We start from the raw sequence: 16,647 nt of genomic DNA, 5'->3' as shown, positions 1-16,647 counted from the left end.
CAGCTTGTGAGGGGGACGGCGCCTTGCTCAGGGGCGCCTCGGCAGTGCTCCGGAGACATCATCCACCTCCTCCCTGGTCCTCCCCCCTGGTAGCTCCATCCTCACCATCTCTCCTCTGGACGGTCCAAACCACCAGTCTGCTCCACCTCCCCAACCCGTTATACTGTGTGTAGTGACAATAAAGGCTTTCTCTTCTTTTCTTCACAACATCTCACCACAACTGTTCCTCTGGTCAGATCCAGCCTGGTCACTCCTAGAGAACCTCCACATCTTCATGAAGGAACTGTTTTAACAGACGTGTTATTCAAGTATTTAAACTGTTGTTCTGGAATAGTTCTGGAATGTTACAAGTTCCTGATGTATAAGTTACAGAACCTGTTTGAGTCAACAGAATTCTGCTTCAGGAAATAAAATATAGTGGAAAGACATCGTTACAGAACGTTATTCCGGAATACCATCGTGACAGAATGATATTCTGGAATACCATCGTGACAGAATGTTATTCTGGAATACCATCGTGACAGAATGTTATTCTGGAATACCATCGTGACAGAACGTTAATCCGGAATACCATCGTGACAGAACGTTATTCCGGAATACCATCGTTACAGAACGTTATTCCGGAATACCATTGTTACAGAACGTTATTCCGGAATACCATCGTGACAGAACGTTATTCTGGAATACCATCGTGACAGAACGTTATTCTGGAATACCATCGTGACAGAACGTTATTCTGGAATACCATCGTGACAGAAAGCTGTTGTTGTATTTCTATGTTTCCAACAGGACCACCGTTTGTACGATGAGTCTTTCCAGAGGGACACCCTCTCAATGGAGGATACTTGTGGTTTTCACACGTGTGACTTAAACATGGGAGGTCATGTGACCGGTTTAGTCAAATTATTAATCCAGATGAAAAGGTGGACATTAAACCTGTTCTCAAATGTTTCTGTGATAAAGAAGTGGAGCAACAACCATCTTAAAATCCCCTAATAAACCTTTAATTTCTGTGGTTTGTTCAGTTGACAAATGACATTAAACATCTTTCAGTATCATATAGAACGACGGCCCCGTGAGCAGGTGGGGGCTACTGGAACTCCAAACATACGATGCAAAGGAAATAAAGCTGCAGGTAATCGTACATATTACAGTTATATCAATGTACACTGTTTACATAAAATACATGAGGAAATTAACGCACCCAGCACGATGCATTTAAAGGTAGCGCCCCCCCCCACCACACCAAAGGGCCGTCAGAGGGCGGGGCCGCTGCAGGAGCATGCTCTACTGGACACGTACAAAAATAGATCGCAGTGATGCTCTAGAAACGGGCTGATTTCTCAACGTGTTGACTTTGTCCTGAAGATGTGGAAGCGGACTGACGGCCGACCAATCAGGACCAGGAAACCACTTCCAGCTGTAACAGGCGTCCGCGAGCCAAGTTCAGCACAGCCCATTTACAAAAAAACAATAAATAGAAGCATTTGGTTTAATATCAAAAAGGAAACTACTACAAAACACTAAGATGTCAAACTCTACGACTACCTCCGTCCATGGCAGGCCTGACCCCCCCATCCAGGACCCCCAGCGCCGCGGCGCCGGCGTTAACACGCACTACTTTAAGGCACAGTGGAGGCGTCTGCGGCAGCAGCGCTTCTGCGTTTGAAATGTGCATCGTTTGAACACGTTCACACGACAAATACTGGATCACACGATCAAGACTCATGAGAACTTCAAGGTCTGGAGACGCCTGCAAGAACCCCCCAGGAACCCAACACCCCACAGAACCCCCCAGGAACCCAACACCCCACAGAACCCCCCAGGAACCCAACACCCCACAGAACCCCCCAGGAACCCAACACCCCACAGAACCCCACAGGAACCCAACACCCCACAGAACCCCCCAGGAACCCAACACCCCACAGAACCCCCCAGGACACAAACCGGGAGCATCAATGACAGGCTGATGACCACAGACCAGGGGAAGGAAACCCATTCCAATGTAGACACACACACCTGTTGGGGGTGAACACACACACACACACCTGTTGGGGGTGAACACAAACACACACACACACACACACACACACACACACACACACACACCTGTTGGGGGTGAACACACACACACACACACACACCTGTTGGGGGTGAACACAAACACACACACACACACACACACACACACACACACACACACACACACACACACCTGTTGGGGTTGAACACACACACACACACACACACACCTGTTGGGGTTGAACACACACACACACACACACACACACACCTGTTGGGGGTGAACACACACACACACACCTGTTGGGGTTGAACACACACACACACACACACACACACACACACACACACACACACCAGTGGAAACGTCTGCCTCACCTCCAACCAATCAGGATTAATATGAACCAGTTCAGGCCACACCCCCAGGAAACGAACCCCCAGACGGTGTTGAGGCCCCAGCCCTGAAGGGGGTCCCCGGGGGTTTTGTCAGACGAATCACAGCCTCAGATCTGAGCCGTCAGAGGAGCCGAACCAGAGGCCCGAGCGAGGGGGGGTGGGGGGCTGATGGGAAGGGAAGGCAGCAGGAAGCAGCCCGGCTGGTGTTTGGGGTCCCAGGCTGCTCTACCTGACCAGTGATGGGGGGCCATCCTGACTGGACCGACACAACGGGGTCGACCCTACTGCACCAGGTCACCCTGACCTGGTAAGGGGTCAGGGTGACCTGGTGACCCCACCTGGTAAGGGGTCAGGGTGACCTGGTGACCCCACCTGGTAAGGGGTCAGGGTGACCCGGTGACCCCACCTGGTAAGGGGTCAGGGTGACCTGGTGACCCCACCTGGTAAGGGGTCAGGGTGACCTGGTGACCCCACCTGGTAAGGGGTCAGGGTGACCTGGTGACCCCACCTGGTAAGGGGTCAGGGTGACCCGGTGACCCCACCTGGTAAGGGGTCAGGGTGACCTGGTGACCCCACCTGGTAAGGGGTCAGGGTGACCTGGTGACCCCACCTGGTAAGGGGTCAGGGTGACCCGGTGACCCCACCTGGTAAGGGGTCAGGGTGACCCGGTGACCGTGCCCTGGTAAGGGGTCAGGGTGACCTGGTGACCCCACCTGGTAAGGGGTCAGGGTGACCCGGTGACATGAACTGTTGGACAGCTTCCTCTGCAGAGACACCGTGTTAGAAAAGAAAGTGAAAGGACCCCCCCCCCCCAGAAGTCTGTCTGTACAGCGGTGCAGGTGCTGGGGGTGGGCTGGGGGTGCTGAAGCCGGACACAGCCTCACGAGAAGCCGGACACGGTGGCTGAGCTGCAGGGCTGCAGGCGGGGGGAGGTGTTGTTCAGGTGCAGGCTGGACGCCCTCAGGGGGGCGCTGCAGCCCTGGGCCTGGGGGAAGCGCTGGTGGTACCGGTCCAAACGCAGATACTTCACCGTCACCAGTTTACCTGTGGGGGCGGGAGCACCAGTGAGCGTCAGCTGACCGGGACACGGCGCCGGCAGACGAAGGGTTAATGCCGCGTGGCGAGGGGAGGGGCTCACCATCGAACCAGGAGCCGTGCAGCGCCTTGAAGGCTTTCCCTGAGTGCTCTGCAGACAGACACTTGACGTAGACACACCCCTGCAGAGAGAGAGACGGTCAGCCCCCGCCGGCGGGCGGCGGCGGCGGCGGCCCGTCAGCAGTCTGGACCCTACCTCTCGAGAGTTCTTGTCCACAGCGATGTGGACGATTCCGTCGTTATCGCTGCACTTCTCCAGGATGGCCTCACGGATGGCCAGGTCCCAGTTGTCCCCCACCTCCCTGAACACACACAGGTCACAAACAGGAAGTGACATCAGGGACGCAGCACCACAGGACGTCGGGAGGGGACTCACATGACTGGATCGAACATGTTCCTGATCTTCAGGCAGGGCGTCAGGCTGTTGGGGGGGGAGTTCCTCCGGTCCAGAGGGAACGCTGCAGCGGAGACAAACAAACGTCAGGCGTCTTGGCCCCCACAGAAGACTCAGGTCTGACATCTGGCCGTAAGGACGCCTTCAGCCAACCGTGGACAGTGTCGTCCCGATGGGGGGGTCTGAGGACACGCCTCACCTTTTCCCTGCCAGACTTTGGAGGGCATCATGGAGGCCTTGTCACAACTGAGAGACTGTTGGGTCCACCTCCAGACGGAGAAGTCCGCTCCTCCGATCCTCTGGGTCTCCTTCTGGATCCTGGACTCGTTGGCAGAAATGAATCTTTCAGCGCGCTCCCAGACCTTCTTGGTTCTCTTCCTGTAGAACATCACAACTCCTCAACACTGGCCTCCGTTCACACAGGAATGAAGGTTCAGTGGGTGTGGGTACTGACCGGTCCTGGGGGGGAACCAGGGAGTCTCTGACGTGGGGGATGGGCAGGTAGGGCTGCAGGTCCTGGTTCTCCTGGCAGGCCTCACTGTGGCTCCGCAGCACGTCTGAGCAGTCAGGAGGAAGGACAGGTCACTGACAGGGACCACAGACGCCACAGACCGTCACGTCTGACGCCACAGACCGTCACGTCTGACGCCACAGACCGTCACAGACCGTCACGTCTGACGCCACGGACCGTCACGTCGGACGCCACAGACCGTCACAGACCGTCACGTCTGACGCCACAGACCGTCACGTCTGACGCCACAGACCGTCACGTCTGACGCCACAGACCGTCACGTCTGACGCCACAGACCGTCACGTCTGACGCCACAGACCGTCACAGACCGTCACGTCTGACGCCACAGACCGTCACGTCGGACGCCACGGACCGTCACGTCGGACGCCACAGACCGTCACGTCTGACGCCACAGACCGTCACGTCTGACGCCACAGACCGTCACGTCTGACGCCACAGACCGTCACGTCTGACGCCACAGACCGTCACGTCTGACGCCACAGACCGTCACGTCTGACGCCACAGACCGTCACGTCGGACGCCACGGACCGTCACGTCGGACGCCACAGACCGTCACAGACCGTCACGTCGGACGCCACAGACCGTCACGTCTGACGCCACAGACCGTCACGTCTGACGCCACAGACCGTCACGTCTGACGCCACAGACCGTCACGTCTGACGCCACAGACCGTCACGTCGGACGCCAGACGGAGCCCAAATTCCTGAAGGTCAACTTTTCTCTCAGTTCGATGAAGCACTTGATACACAATGACACCGGTTTGCTTACCCACAATCCTCTCCACCATGTCGTACATCTGCCTGGTCTCCTCCTCCTCTCTCCTCCAGCGGTACTTCACGTAGCAGACGACGCTCCACACGGAACAGACCACTGGACAGACGACACAGACCGTCACACGTTTAGACAACTACTGACAACGGCTTCAGCTGGACGTGCTGCCGCCGCCAGAGACCGTGATAGATAGTATAGACCGACGTATAGACCGACGTACAGACCGACGTACAGACCGACGTATAGACCGACGTATAGACCGACGTACAGACCAATGTATAGACCGACGTATAGACTGACGTACAGACCAATGTATAGACCGACGTACAGACTGACGTACAGACGACGTATAGACCGACGTACAGACCGACGTACAGACCGACGTACAGACTGACGTATAGACCGACGTACAGACCGACGTATAGACCGACGTACAGACCGACGTATAGACCGACGTACAGACCGACGTACAGACCGACGTATAGACCGACGTATAGACCGACGTACAGACCAATGTATAGACCGACGTATAGACTGACGTACAGACCAATGTATAGACCGACGTACAGACTGACGTACAGACGACGTATAGACCGACGTACAGACCGACGTATAGACTGACGTATAGACCGACGTACAGACCGACGTACAGACCGACGTATAGACCGACGTATAGACCGACGTACAGACCGACGTACAGACCGACGTATAGACCGACGTACAGACCAATGTATAGACCGACGTATAGACTGACGTACAGACCAATGTATAGACCGACGTACAGACCAATGTATAGACCGACGTATAGACTGACGTACAGACCAATGTATAGACCGACGTACAGACTGACGTACAGACGACGTATAGACCGACGTACAGACCGACGTATAGACTGACGTATAGACCGACGTACAGACCGACGTACAGACCGACGTACAGACTGACGTATAGACCGACGTACAGACCGACGTACAGACCGACGTACAGACCGACGTACAGACTGACGTATAGACCGACGTACAGACCGACGTATAGACCGACGTACAGACCGATGTATAGACCGACGTACAGACTGACGTGGATGTGTGTGGGTCAACACGAGGTCAGAGACCGACAACAGACCTGCAAAAGAGACGACGTGACGCTCTAGTCTACGATTACAAGAGTAGAGAAGAAACACAGGTCCACCTTATGTAAAAGAGTAAGAGATGGAGAGACAGACAGGGAGACAGACAGGGAGACAGACAGGGAGACAGAGAGACAGACAGAGAGGGAGACAGACAGACAGAGAGGGAGACAGACAGACAGACAGACAGACAGACAGAGACAGACAGACAGAGACAGACAGACAGAGACAGACAGACAGGGAGACAGACAGACAGACAGACAGACGCCTGCTCCCACACACTGCTGGAGATCCTGTTTCCAGACTGGAGCAAACAGCTGATGGTTCTCAGAGCTCCTGAAGGACACCTGCAGATGTTCTTCACACACTGGTCACACACCTGTGTGGTTTGCCACCTGGTGAGTTCTATGTAGTCACCGTTAGCGGTGTAGCTGTGAGCAGGCGTGGGCGCACCGCTCAGTGCTGTCTGAACTCACTAACGATCTACACCCTGCTCTGAACGCCACCTGTTCTCACCCAGTGCAATGAGGAAGACTCTGCTGATGACGATGACAAAGGCCCGGCGGACACGGCATGTGAAGGGCATTCTGGGATGTGTGGACTCCAGCCGGGAGATCTCAGACACGTCGGTGACAGGATCATCAGCAGCCCGCCCCGTCAGTCTGCAGGAACCAACAGGCGTTCAGTACAGACTCAAAACTAAGACCCGCGATGTTCACTGAGCTTTACCTGATGCCAACGTCCTGGCCTGCTCGAATGATCCACTCCATAGACGTGTAGATGAAGCCTTCAAACTCCTGGTTCTGAGCCTGAACAACAGACACACGGTCACGACCTCTGACCCAGGGGTTCGCTCACCAGAGGACTCTAGAGACCACCAACCATTCATCTACTCACAGAAACATATTGATTCACGCTGGTCATGAACATGAAAGGAGCGTGTAATCTCCAACACGGCAGTAAAACAGGTCAGCTACACCTCACGGACCTCAAGCTGTCCACGCAGGACGCACTAGTGACTGAATCACCTCCACCTGCTTTGGTGCAAGGGAAAGGGCCAGAGCAAGAGAACCCCACAAAATGGGATGGTTCCTGTGTGCTGGATGCAGACCCTTCTGCTGTAGGTTGTTCAGCTCCACCAGGATGGAACAAGATCATTGGACGTACGTCCCATTAGTCTGAGGAGCATGGAGGAGATACCTGTAGGACTGGACAGGGCTGTAGAAGGGCATCAACAGGACTGGTATCTGCCCCTCTGTGGGATGAGGAGCCCAACAAACCCACCTCCTAGAATCTGATGTAGATCCAGACACCAGCTCCTGGTAGCACTGCAGAGGAACCTTAGTTCACTCCTCATGGATAGAGGCCTCCAGTTGTAGAATATTCCTGCTGCCACCACCTTCTTTAAATCCCACCACAGGTTTCTCTATGGAGTCCTGAAGCTCTGATGACCTCTAGAATGATCCAGGACTTCTTCTGGAACCAGCCCTGCTTGGTACCGTTGTCCTTTGAAACACCCAGAAATGTCAAATGTCATCGTACCCAAAGAGAATTTTCTAGTAGGATTTCCTGATCTTGATCGAATCCATCTGATCCTCCACGGTTTTCCCAGAGCAGAACGGAGTTCCCATCATGCATCACTGGAGGTAGGAGTTTCATTCCAGCATCAGCTTCACTCTTCTCCCTCCAGACACACCACTGACTCTGGGGCACCAAATGCCCGGTTTCTTTCATAGCATCCCAGAAGGCCTGGCTCTGGTCCAGATGTTCTGAGCTGCTGGAGTTGCCTGGACCAGGTCTGAAGGGTATCTCCGTTTGGCCATAGAGAGGTCTGACATACCTGACATTCAGCAGCTTGAGTAATTCAGAGATTGCAGTAATAAATGTGGGTTTTTTATGCTAAATGTGAAAAACAATTCAAATCTGTTAGCACTTAAAGTTTATGTGTGTGGTGTTACGGTAAAGTTAATATAGAGCACAGTTTGAAAACACTGCATCCTCCTTTACCAGCGTTTCTGACAAATGTGATATAACCCAAACCCGACTTGTAAGACAGGAGCTCAAGGAGGAACCTGGCCTCACCAGTTTAACCGTGTTCACAGATTAGCACACACAGAAGCTAGCAGTCATGTTGTGTAGATCTACCAGTAGATATGCAGACACCTCATCCATGGACAGGCTCCTGTTGGGATGCTGCTGGTCTCCACAGTCATGCTGGCCTACAAGGAGAAGATCAAACCGTCACCAACAGAAGAGAAGAGCACCCGTCTGTCCACTCATCAACACAACGCGTCTCATCACCATCCTGGTTCACCAGCAATGTCTAGTCACACACTCCACACTGTCAGCATGACATAACAAGAACCAATGCAGTCAGACTGAAACATCCCGCGACACCCCGGAATTCAATATTTTACCCTGACCTACTTTCTTAGATCAAAGAACTAGCTTTGATCTATGGTCTTACTCACGTTGGCCTTCTCCCTCGTCTTTCTATCTCATCTGGTTCCTGAGTGTACAAAAGTTTAAATTTGACCTTGACCTAGTTTTCTCAAGGTCATCACCTCATCTTCATCCCCTCTGCTGCCTGAGTCGTGTGCTTTTGTTTCATCTCTCCATCTGAACGGTTGTGAAGACATTTGGTGGACGAACGGACGAACGAACACACAAACGCTAACGATTACAACACATCACCGCTCTGAAGCGGGATGTAAGCGGTCAGGTGACGTGGTGAACAGTCACCACAGGCAGCCAGTCAGCATCTCATCCTCATGTCTCATGTGCTAGCAGAAGGAAAAACCAGCAGGCAGGATCCGAGTTTGGCAAGGGCCAAAATGTAATGGCTTGACCACCAAGGGAGTAAAAGGGGTGACCCGGTGACAGGCTGATGGGCGGCAGAGAGTCACTGATGCACGTGTGTGTGGGGGGGGGGGCATGTGGGGTCTCAACCACCAACAGGCTACTGAAGTTAGTGCTGGTTCTGGTAGAACAGCATCAGAACAAACGTCAGTTTGCTGCCTGTGGCGCCGTGTAGCCGCTGGCCGGTCAGGTCCTCATGCTGACCCGAGTCCACCGCTGAGACCACCGACAACGGGCATGTGAGGATCATAGCTGGACCAGAGGACTGGAGGAAGGTGGCCCGGTCTGACCAATCACATTCATCACATGGATGGCCGGCTGCTGGGTGTGGCTTACCTGGGGTAACTCAGGACGCTCTATGGGCAGAAGGCAGCGTACGGCCTTCACCAACGTTCTGCTGGGAAACCGTGTGTCCTGCCGCTCATGTGAATGTCACTTTGACAAGTACCACCCACACAGAGATTGATCAAGAGCTTGTTCATGGCAGCAATATTCCCTGACAGCAGGGGCCCCATTCAGCAGGATCATGTACCCGACCATGGAGCAAAACTGGTTGAGAACGGTTTGAGGAACACAACGAGTTAGAGGTGTTGACTTGGCCTCCAAGTCTCCACATGTCTGACTAACCACTCAGATCCATGGAGGCTTTAAGGATCTGCTGCCAACATCACAGGTCCAGTGGAGTCCACCTCCTAAGGGGACACGTGATCAGCAAAATGGTGACCTACGGTCCCCGATGTCAGGCGGACGGTCATAACGTTACAGCTGATCAGCAAACTGATCAGTTAGGATTGACTTAACAAAAACATGTCTACTGTGTCACAGTACATGAATCACTGAGCATATCAACAGGGTGAGCACATGAATGTGTTCACGGTGGTGAAGGACATGGAGTGTAGGGCTGATAGTTACCAGCGACATGAGCCAGGTGGTTGTGTAGGTTGAGCAGCAGCTTTAGGATGAGATCCTTCTCCACCTTGTCCTGCACATGATCAAGAAATGAGTTCATTTGTGGACCCTTCCTGAAACATTCTCATGGTTGAAAAACACTTAAACTGAGCAAGAGACATTAGGAGATGGTATATTCCTGACACTTCTAACCAAATCATGAAAAACACAACTATTGAAACACCTAACCCATCTGGTACTTCATTTTTATTCAGAAATATTCAACATTTTGACATTAGATAAAAATGTTTACAGACAGACAAAGCAGTTCCCTCTCCTTGTGTTCTGGGGTCACCAGTCTAGTAGGAATGTGTCTGAACATGTGGACTCTACTGAGAATAAGCTCATCTGATGTTTAAAACCACAGCTGCTCACAAGCTTCTGGATGGAAATCTTGCAGTTCCATCAAACATTGGACCTTGTGATCTTGTGATCTTTCCTGTTCCGCATTTCTCTATTCATCTCTGCCAAATTGAACACATCCAAAGAAAAAACAAAGCCAAACTATGGATGACACAGCGTAGACTCTCCAGGACAAGAGTCAGGACTCTGGAAGTCTGTAAGCCGTCTCTGCTACTGTTCAGGCCAATGATGGTTGTGTCATCAGCAGACTTAACGATGGTCAAACAGTCATGTGTGAACAGGAAATACAGGAGAGAACCCAGCTGACAGCCCTAAAGGGCACTGGTGCTGAGGGCCCGGGTGGAGGAAGTAGCATGGGGGCCCGCCCATCATTCTGGTCAGCATCCAATCACAGACAGCGGCTCCGAGTTCAATGTCTCTGAGATTGGAGACAAGCTTCAGGTGCCACACGGTGTTGAATGCTGAACGGAAGTCTGCTTCCCGCAGAAATAACCTCCACATCTGAGTACCACAAGTTTCTCACATTGAAGTAGCAACGGCCAGGAAAAAGTGTTTTCCACCATCAATCTAATGTTCAAAGGCAGTTCTCTGTCACACTAAGATCAGGCTCACTCGGCTGTGTACATATGAAGTCACAAAAAGTTTCACATTAAGCAAAGAAAGAATGTTCAGGAAGAGCCACCAATAAGAAACCATCCAGGGGACGATATACTGGCGCCCCCGATTTCAACAAAACCAGAAGATTATAGACTTTGTGAAGGCAGCATTTACAATAATGTTGTGTCAAATGTGAAACTGTACACATGCACCTAATCAAGCGCTTAAAACCTCATTTGTGTTGTTGACAGGCCATAGTTTCCGTTTGGTAACTTATTTTAACAACCCACGTCTTTGTTCCTAGCCCTAACGCTAACCCTAACCTGAAACACGCTCCTGGAACATTAATGGTATGCGGCCAACAGCAGAGGCACATTCAGGAGACATGGTAGCACTTCAACTCTATTCACCATGAATATCCATTATGTCTAATCTAATTCCACATTGAGGACACAGGCTGCACTTCCTGTACTCCATATTGAACATTAAATGACTGCACACAGGCTGGGGGGTGGGGGGGTTAGCAGAAGATATACTGAGATACTCACATAAGAAGAGTCAAAGTCGCTTCCAAAGGGATGGCTCTTGACTACAAGGGGGGGGGAGAAGGAGAGAGAATTAACAAACAGGAAACATCTTTCTCTATGAAGGCACACAGCGCCACCTACTGTACAGCAGTGTAAAACATGTCAGACACCTCAAAGTGAACGGGTCACTTCCATTGGCTGTTATGTTTTATGAATACAGCACTGTATTCTGTTAGCCTATGTACAACCTTTATCTCCTAAGTGTCAGTGAAGGCTGAACATTTGTTTTTAGACCTTTTAAGGAAAAAACAATCTCATTCATCATTCGATTCTCAGAATCTGCCAAGAAAACTGCAGATGGTGCAATTATAATATTTGCCTTGATGTCAATAATAAAATAAAAACAACAAACCTGTGCCGGCTCTAGGGGAAATGTTTCTGGTGTTAGAAGTTACGGTACCAGCACTATAAAGTAAGAAAAACTGAAACTCTGAGGTGTACTTCAAAGTGAAACAACCTACTTCATTTAAAACGACAATAACAGATAATATCTGAACAGGACACGTCCAGTTTCAGGCCGACGCCACACAATCTCCTCACGTTATGCGTGGCTGGGACTTTCTTTTAGCTTCTTCCCTAAGAATGCAGACGGGCCCACATTCTCCTGCGTCTGGGACGGACATTTCCTACAAGACATGCCTCGCTGTTCTCATTGAAGGGTAGAGCCTGCATTGATGTGCTTGTCTACATTGATGTGCTAGCCTACTGATGTGTGTATCTGTGGATCTCCTCATTTGGAAGTGTACACCTGGAAAACAGCTAGCGCTGTTAGCTTTACTGAAAGTTTGCAGTCATGGAAAAGGTGTTGGTTATTACGTTTGTCACAGACTGAACAACTCCGTGCTCCAACTCCACCTGCACGAGGGTTTTGGAATGTCAGTGCTTCTGTTTGGGATGCTGGTGTGATCTTGGGTTTTGGCTATTTGACAACGTAACCGAACTTCGGATTGGTTCAAAAAGAGAAATAGCTGATTTTTTTTATTTTTTTTTGTTGTTTAGAAGGGAAATTGGGTATGAGAATTAGAAATTAACCAGTAGACAATTTTCAAAAGATCAGCAAATAGGCAATTAACCCCCACAGGTAAAAATTTTTAAAAAACAACAACATTACAAATAGAAAATTCTGATTTTCTTACAAAGTGGATTACTCCAATCAGCTTATTATAATCACGTAAACGGATCAATCGTATTTGTACTCTAATTCTATGTGTTTATACATTATTGCAAAAAACTAAAATCAAAATGTGATGGATACATCAAACGTATGTCACACACTTTATAAATACTATGGTAGAAACTGACAGACATTGGATAAACCTGTGGCTGATAGTTTACTCTCTTCAACTTTCCAGTGGTGGTCACCCAGATGTTGGTATCGTCATGAAATAATGTGTTGTAGTTTGTAATAGTACCGTTAACTACAAATATAACTATTGCCTTATATGCTATTCATATGATTTTATAATACAATATTCTGATGGATGGTTATTAAATTATCTGGCATCAACAGGGATGTTCTAGTTCTCTGTTCAGGAACTCAAGCTAGTTTCCAGCTTAAATGAGCCTAAACGTAGGTTGCAGTAGGACTAACCAGAACAAACGTGTCTCCTCTGGAGCGTGTTGACCACCAACACACTGACTGGTGACTTGTCTGACTCTAGTCTGATTTCTGTCTGATTTAAGGATAAATGCGATAAGAGCAGAATTTGAGGACGCCTCTAGCAGTAATAAAGCCTTGCTGTGCATGGGGCACCCCGTCAGTCCTGGGGGGCGTCGGGGTCTCCCGACAGATACTCACTGACTCCATCCCCCTCCGGTGACACCGAGCCGCTCATCCGCAGGTACATGAGGCCCAGCAGCAGGAAGAAGAGGCAGGCCGCCGTCAGGAGCACCATGGACAGGTAGTGCGCGCTGAAGCTCCCGGAGGAGGACACCTCTTCCCGCTTGAACTGCTGCAGCAGCTCGTCCTCCGGGACCGGGACCTTCTGCTTGGGCAGCGCCGGGCTGTAGGCGCCGCCGGCCGCGGTGTGGTTGGAGTGGTTGCCCCTGTAGATCTGGGACAGGCTGCTGTAGGTGGAGAAGCGCGGCCTCAGGCCGATGCTGAACCGGGTCGGGCCCCTGGGGGCCCCGCTATCCTCGTCGACGTGGTTGTTCCTGCCGAACTCCCCTTCGTGGCTCTCGCTGATCGGCTTTCTGGCGAAGTTGTGGCTCTGCGAGCCCCCGGGCCGCTTCCGGGCCAGTCCGTCCCCGTCTTCACCCGGGCCCCCCACCATGTTGAAAGTCTCATGCGAGTTCGCCTCCCTCGCCGCCCCTCCCGCCTGAGACCCTCGGTCGTCTCCGTGGGGAGGGGGCGCCGCCCGCGGGTGGCCCCGTCGGTGCAGCAGCCGGTCCCGGGGCCGGTCTGCGCGGAGGCCGCCGACCTCCTCCTCGTCCGAGTCCGAGTAGTCCCCGGCCGGCCTGCTCAAGTGGGACACCCCGCAGCCGTTCAGCGGGTGGGGGTCCTCCGCTCCCCCGTCATCGTCACCCGAGTCGTCATAATCCCTCCCTTCCGTGTCGAGGCTGGCTCCGGCGCGGACTCCCCAGACCAGCGAGCCGCCTCTCGGTGCTCCCGGGTCGGGGGACGAGCCGCTCCTGCCCGGGCTCCTGCCCGGGCTCCTGCTGGCCCCGCCGGGGGCGGGAGCGGCTCTCACCTTCGGGGGGTGGAAGCTACAGCCCTGCTCCGGCGGGCCGCTGTGGTTCGGGCCCTTCCTCCTGAACGGGGTTTCCGCGTCGGACTCGTCGGAGCTGAAGCTGAGGACGGACGACTTCCGGCCCGGTCTCCTGCCGGAGCCCGGCTGCGGGGCATCATGGCCGGCTGCTCGGGGTCCCGGAGCGCCGCCGCCGCCGCCGCCAGTCGCGCCGCTGGCGGCGCCGCCGCTCCGGGGTTTCCCCGCCTTGGAGAGCCGCTGCTGCTGCTCGTCCCGAAGCTTCTTCAGCTTCTTCAGGTACACCGGGCGGGTGTGCTCGGTCACCGGGCCCGGGGTGAAGCCCAGGCGCCTCAGCTCGGTGAACAGCTCCTCGTCCGTTAGCTGCGTTGACGCCATCTTTGACAAAACTCCAGCAGAACGTTGTGTAACGGAAGTGACGTAGAGGAATGGAGGGGGCGGGGGAGGCGCCTCCTCTTATGGCCGCGGCTCCTCCGCTCCAGGGCCCTTCGGGGCCCTTCGGGGCCCCGGAGGCCAGACCAGCGGGAGAACCCCACGGGAACATGAGGGCATCAAAGCCATCAGAGCGTTCAGGTCCACGTTCAGCCTGAAGCCCTGAGGACGAGCTTCAGGGAACTACCCGGGTTCGTGTAGCCGTTCTACCTGTGTCTTCTTCATGGTTACTTATTACTCCTTCTATTTGGTGTTGTACTACTTTCTATGTGCCAGGTGCACTGGATTATAAGGGGCACCTCTAATGAATGGTCTAATTCTAAAGAAAACAAAGGTCATACACAAATCGCCTTGGATTGTAAAATGCACCAGATTAGGAAACACATCTGAGAACTCATCTTCAATGAATGTTCTACAGTATTTTAAAACTTTTTCATATACAGTCCAACCTCGGTTTTCGAACGCTGCTGTTCTCGACCAAATCGGTTTTCAACCAGAAAATCCGAGAATTTTACGTCTCTGAACTCGACCAAAATTTGGCTCTCGACCAAACCGAAAGAAGCCGAGCGTACCTGAACGCGACTCACTGGGGAGCCCAGGATGCTTCCTCCATAGCGCATTGGTGTTCAAAGTTCGATAGGATATCTTTTATTAAAATGAAACACAGCGTCTATTTCTACCCTTTTTTATTCATGGTAAACAGTACACAGTGCAGTTTATGGTGTAAAATAGTAAAAAAAAACTTAGAAAAAGTTCTTTTTTAGACTTGGAACGGATTAAAATTATTTACATTAATTATAATGGGAAAAATAGTTTCGGATTTCGAACAACTCGCTTTTCGAACAGCCTTCTGGAACGGATTATGTTCGAAAACCGAGGGTTGACTGTATAGGGAAATTGAGAAAATTAAAGGCTTTTAGGTGCGGCTTATAGTGCGGAAAATACTGTAAATGCTGGTGTATCATGACAGCAGTAAATGTTTTCTGTTGAATGCAAATCTGTATTTGTAACACTCTACAAGTAAACAGCAAAATGGGTTTAATTTATTCAAAAAAGATTCCTTTATTCATTCATTCATTCATTTTCCTCACTGCTTATTCCACTTTCGTGGGTCACAGGGGTTGCTGGAGCCTATCCCCGCGGACTTACAGGGATTAGGCAGGGAGACGATTGATTGTAGTTTATTATTAACTTTTTTTAAAAGCAAGTTTCAAATTATTTTCCCTTTATTTCCAACTCACTTCTAAACCTCAGAGAACAGGAATTTTTTGTGAAATTTCATTTTAACAAAAATTGTGTTTCAAATTTTAGAACGTGGTGGGCAGTGACGTTGGCACGCACCCCATGTCCACTGTGGGTAAAATTAATAAAACATTGCTGCACTGATAACATTTTTTAGTTTTGAAAAATGCCATGGATATAGTGAATAATTAGAAGAGGAAAACTCTTGATTGTGTTTAATGTGAGAATGTTCTTGAAGGACTCGGTAAACAGCTGAATGCCACTTTATAACCCCTCGGGTTTTGCGTGCGTTTTGTTTACATGTACCACGTGAAAGTGCGCGCCCTAGCGTCAGATCGATCACCGTAGTCTGGAACTTCTCTTTCAGTAACTTCTTTACTACGTATTTCGCTCTTATTTTTCTGCTGTTTTTCTCTGCGCTGAGCGTGGAGCTGCTTTCTCAGTCAGCCGAACGTGACTCCGTGGGTCACTGTGTGAACACTGATCCTACTGAGACCACAGTGTTTGGATATGGGACAAAAATCAGATGTTGTCGGACAGAACGTAACTGTTTGGTAGGACTCTGATGATACACCTTG

The 16,647-nt window shown here is 51.4% G+C and overlaps 1 protein-coding gene across 5 annotated transcripts; it reads right to left on the bottom strand.

The window, feature by feature from the left end:
* Positions 1 to 982: 982 nt before the first annotated feature.
* lemd3 (LEM domain containing 3) lies at positions 983 to 15,793 on the bottom strand. Of its 5 annotated transcripts, none has more exons than XR_011034151.1 (14): positions 13,489 to 15,793; positions 11,652 to 11,692; positions 10,108 to 10,177; positions 8,482 to 8,555; positions 7,066 to 7,145; positions 6,853 to 6,998; positions 5,208 to 5,309; positions 4,362 to 4,464; positions 4,107 to 4,285; positions 3,890 to 3,971; positions 3,710 to 3,815; positions 3,557 to 3,635; positions 2,090 to 3,462; positions 983 to 2,048 (listed from the first exon to the last, which is right to left on the bottom strand). XR_011034151.1 is itself a non-coding variant. In XM_068306704.1 (13 exons), exons 1-13 carry the CDS (start codon positions 14,771 to 14,773, stop codon positions 3,299 to 3,301), a joined length of 2,511 nt encoding a protein of 836 aa, XP_068162805.1. In that variant the 5' UTR covers positions 14,774 to 15,793; the 3' UTR covers positions 983 to 3,298. The 5 variants fall into 5 exon arrangements, 1 of the variants encoding a protein (XP_068162805.1); XR_011034153.1 differs by having other exon boundaries at positions 983 to 2,144; positions 2,354 to 3,462; XR_011034152.1 differs by having other exon boundaries at positions 983 to 2,252; positions 2,356 to 3,462.
* Positions 15,794 to 16,647: the final 854 nt, after the last annotated feature.

This window comes from Antennarius striatus, chromosome 22, assembly GCF_040054535.1.
Source record: "Antennarius striatus isolate MH-2024 chromosome 22, ASM4005453v1, whole genome shotgun sequence".
NCBI lineage: Eukaryota > Metazoa > Chordata > Actinopteri > Lophiiformes > Antennariidae > Antennarius > Antennarius striatus.
The sequence above is the reverse complement of the archived record's forward strand: the minus strand, read 5'-3'. Positions and strand labels throughout refer to the sequence as shown.